Below are 2,804 nucleotides of genomic sequence, written 5' to 3'. Positions count from 1 at the left end.
TTTGTTTTTGAATTATACTTTACCCACTTCTTATAAAGCACATGTCTGTATTAAATATCATTTGAAACCCTATATAATATCATAAAATAATCATTAAACACTTCAAGAGTATTGTAAAATGACAGGATTTAAAATAACACTTAGACATTAGTCCTAAAGCACTGAGTATGCCAAATTAGAAGTTGCTGAAATGATTAAGTGGCATAAGACTATCCATGTTCTGTTTTTTACTTTGTTGCTTATATAAAAACATATACACAGTGTGTCCATAAAGTTTGTGTGCAATTTAATAGCCTACTAGTTTTTAATTGCACATGAACTTTATGGACATCTTGTACATTAGGTGTAAAATATTTTTAATTCTAAGAAAACTGTTGACATTGCTCATCTTCATGTCCTTTATTCAACTAAGGGCACTTGGTAAGAAAAAAAAATTTTTTTTTTTTTTTGGTTGCAGAAATTTGGGCAAATGGATGGAGGCAACCAGAGCAAGGACTCAGAGTTCCTACTCCTGGGGATCTCAGAGAGACCTGAGCAGCAGCAAATCCTGTTTTGGATGTTCCTGTCCATGTACCTGGTCACGGTGGTGGGAAATGTGCTCATCATCCTGGCCATAAGCTCTGACTCCCACCTGCACACTCCCATGTACTTCTTCCTGGCCAACCTCTCCTTCACTGACCTCTTCTTCGTCACCAACACAATCCCTAAGATGCTGGTGAACCTTCAGTCCCAGAACAAGGCCATCTCCTACGCGGGGTGTCTGACGCAGCTCTACTTCCTGGTCTCCTTGGTGGCTCTGGACAACCTCATCCTGGCTGTGATGGCGTATGACCGCTATGTGGCCATCTGCCACCCCCTCCACTACACCACAGCCATGAGCCCTAAGCTCTGTATCTTGCTCCTTACATTGTGTTGGGTCCTGTCTGTCCTCTATGGCCTCATCCACACACTCCTCATGACCAAAGTGACCTTCTGTGAGTCATGGAAAATCCACTACATATTCTGTGAGATGTATGTCCTGCTACGACTTGCATGTTCCAACACACAGATTAATCACACGATGCTGATTGCCACGGGCTCCATTATCTTTCTTGCTCCCTTTGGATTCATGATCATGTCCTACATCTGGATCGTCAGAGCCATCCTTCGAATACCCTCAGCCTCCAAAAGTATAAAGCCTTCTCCACATGTGCCTCCCATTTGGCAGTGGTCTCCCTCTTCTATGGAACGCTTTGCATGGTATACCTGAAGCCTCTTCACACCTACTCCATGAAGGACTCAGTAGCCACAGTGATGTATGCTGTGGTGACCCCCATGATGAACCCTTTCATCTACAGCCTGAGGAACAAGGACATGCATGGGGCTCTGGGAAGACTCCTAAGGAAACCCTTTCAGACACTGACATGAGGGAAATTTGGGGCATTGAAGTCAAGACTTAGAATATCCTTCACCACATTCAAGGTAATACCCTATGGGATACACAGCAGTGATTAGGACATTGTTCAAGTTCAGAATGAGTGTATATTTCTGTGGTGATAAAAAGACATGTGTGTAACCCAGTGGCCCCCAGATTATCACCAGCCTTGACGATAAATAAAGTCACACTAACACTAATCTGAGAATTATACAGGATCAAATTCTTTAATGTGCCTGACCACATTCTCAGCCTTATCCATATATACCCAATTATAACCTACTGGTGTCTCTCATCTTATCTAGCAAATATCCAATGTACAGAAAGTGAATGGCAACTGATAAGAAGATTAGTCAATGGACTGAAGTGGTTTGAAAGAGATTGCAAGTCTTCATAGGTGAATCAGCAAAGCCTAAACTTGACCTAAACTTTGACACGTAGAGTTTAATTAACTTGATATGCACACCATCGTTCATTAATCCATTCTATTCATAATGACTGAATGTCTATTAGGGGCCTCAAACCAGGTTATGAACCTGACTACAAGTTCAGTCTACAGGGAGAAGTAGATAAATCTATGCTAAATGTAAATGGCCCTAACCCATGGGTTAAAATACTATGTTCAACATATTGATTTAAAAATAAAATACAGATAGGTGTCTTTAAAGAGACACACACTGGAAAGCATAAGAATAGATTTAAAGTAAAAGTAGAAACAGACATATATGGAAAATAGTAAATATTTAAGTGAAAAAATTGCTATATTAACGTCAGATAAAAGAGAGTTTAAAACAGAGGTGAAAGGAGTGACATCAGCAAAATGGTGGAATGGAAAGTTCTATCCTTCATTCTCAAACAGAAAGACTATCCAAAGATGAAAATGCCTTCATGAGAGCTCCAGAATCCAAGTGAGAGTTTATAGCACCCAGTGGCTGCTATCAAAATAGGTGGATGGGCCAGCTTCTGGCAATCACACACAGGCCCACTACTGGGGATCAGGGGCCCACTGTTGAATTCTATACACTGGTTGTTGAGAACTCCCATACATTTTCAAGTATTTTTTTTCCTCATTCTTAGCTACTCTAAGAGAGTAAGAAACCCATGTATTGAAAAATCATAGGAAAAACGGTTACTTTATCTGCATTACCCTTTACCCAAAACAGTAAGACATAGTACAAAAAGAGATGCTCTCAACCTTTGAGTTCCTTCATAAAGAAAAACAAAACAAAACATACATTCAGCTTCCCAGCCTCTCAGGATACTACCCAAGTGGACAAATTCTTTTATACCTCATCTGGAACATTAAAGGAGTCAAATATCCAAATCCCTGACAGTAGCTAAGAATGAGGGGAAAAAACACTTTAAAATGGATGGGAGTTCTCAACAACCA

General features: G+C 40.2%; 1 protein-coding gene across 1 annotated transcript; it reads left to right on the top strand.

Annotated features, from left to right (window-relative positions):
• Positions 1–457: 457 nt before the first annotated feature.
• On the top strand, positions 458–1,407 carry LOC128571269 (olfactory receptor 1D2-like). The gene is given in 2 exon segments (XM_053571017.1): positions 458–1,163; positions 1,166–1,407. Coding segments are annotated over 2 exon segments (936 nt in total). The 5' UTR covers positions 458–469.
• The last annotated feature ends 1,397 nt before the right edge of the window (positions 1,408–2,804 follow it).

This window comes from Nycticebus coucang, chromosome 18 (assembly GCF_027406575.1).
Source record: "Nycticebus coucang isolate mNycCou1 chromosome 18, mNycCou1.pri, whole genome shotgun sequence".
NCBI classification, from domain to species: Eukaryota; Metazoa; Chordata; class Mammalia; order Primates; family Lorisidae; genus Nycticebus; species Nycticebus coucang.
This window is presented reverse-complemented; position numbering and strand designations above follow the sequence as displayed.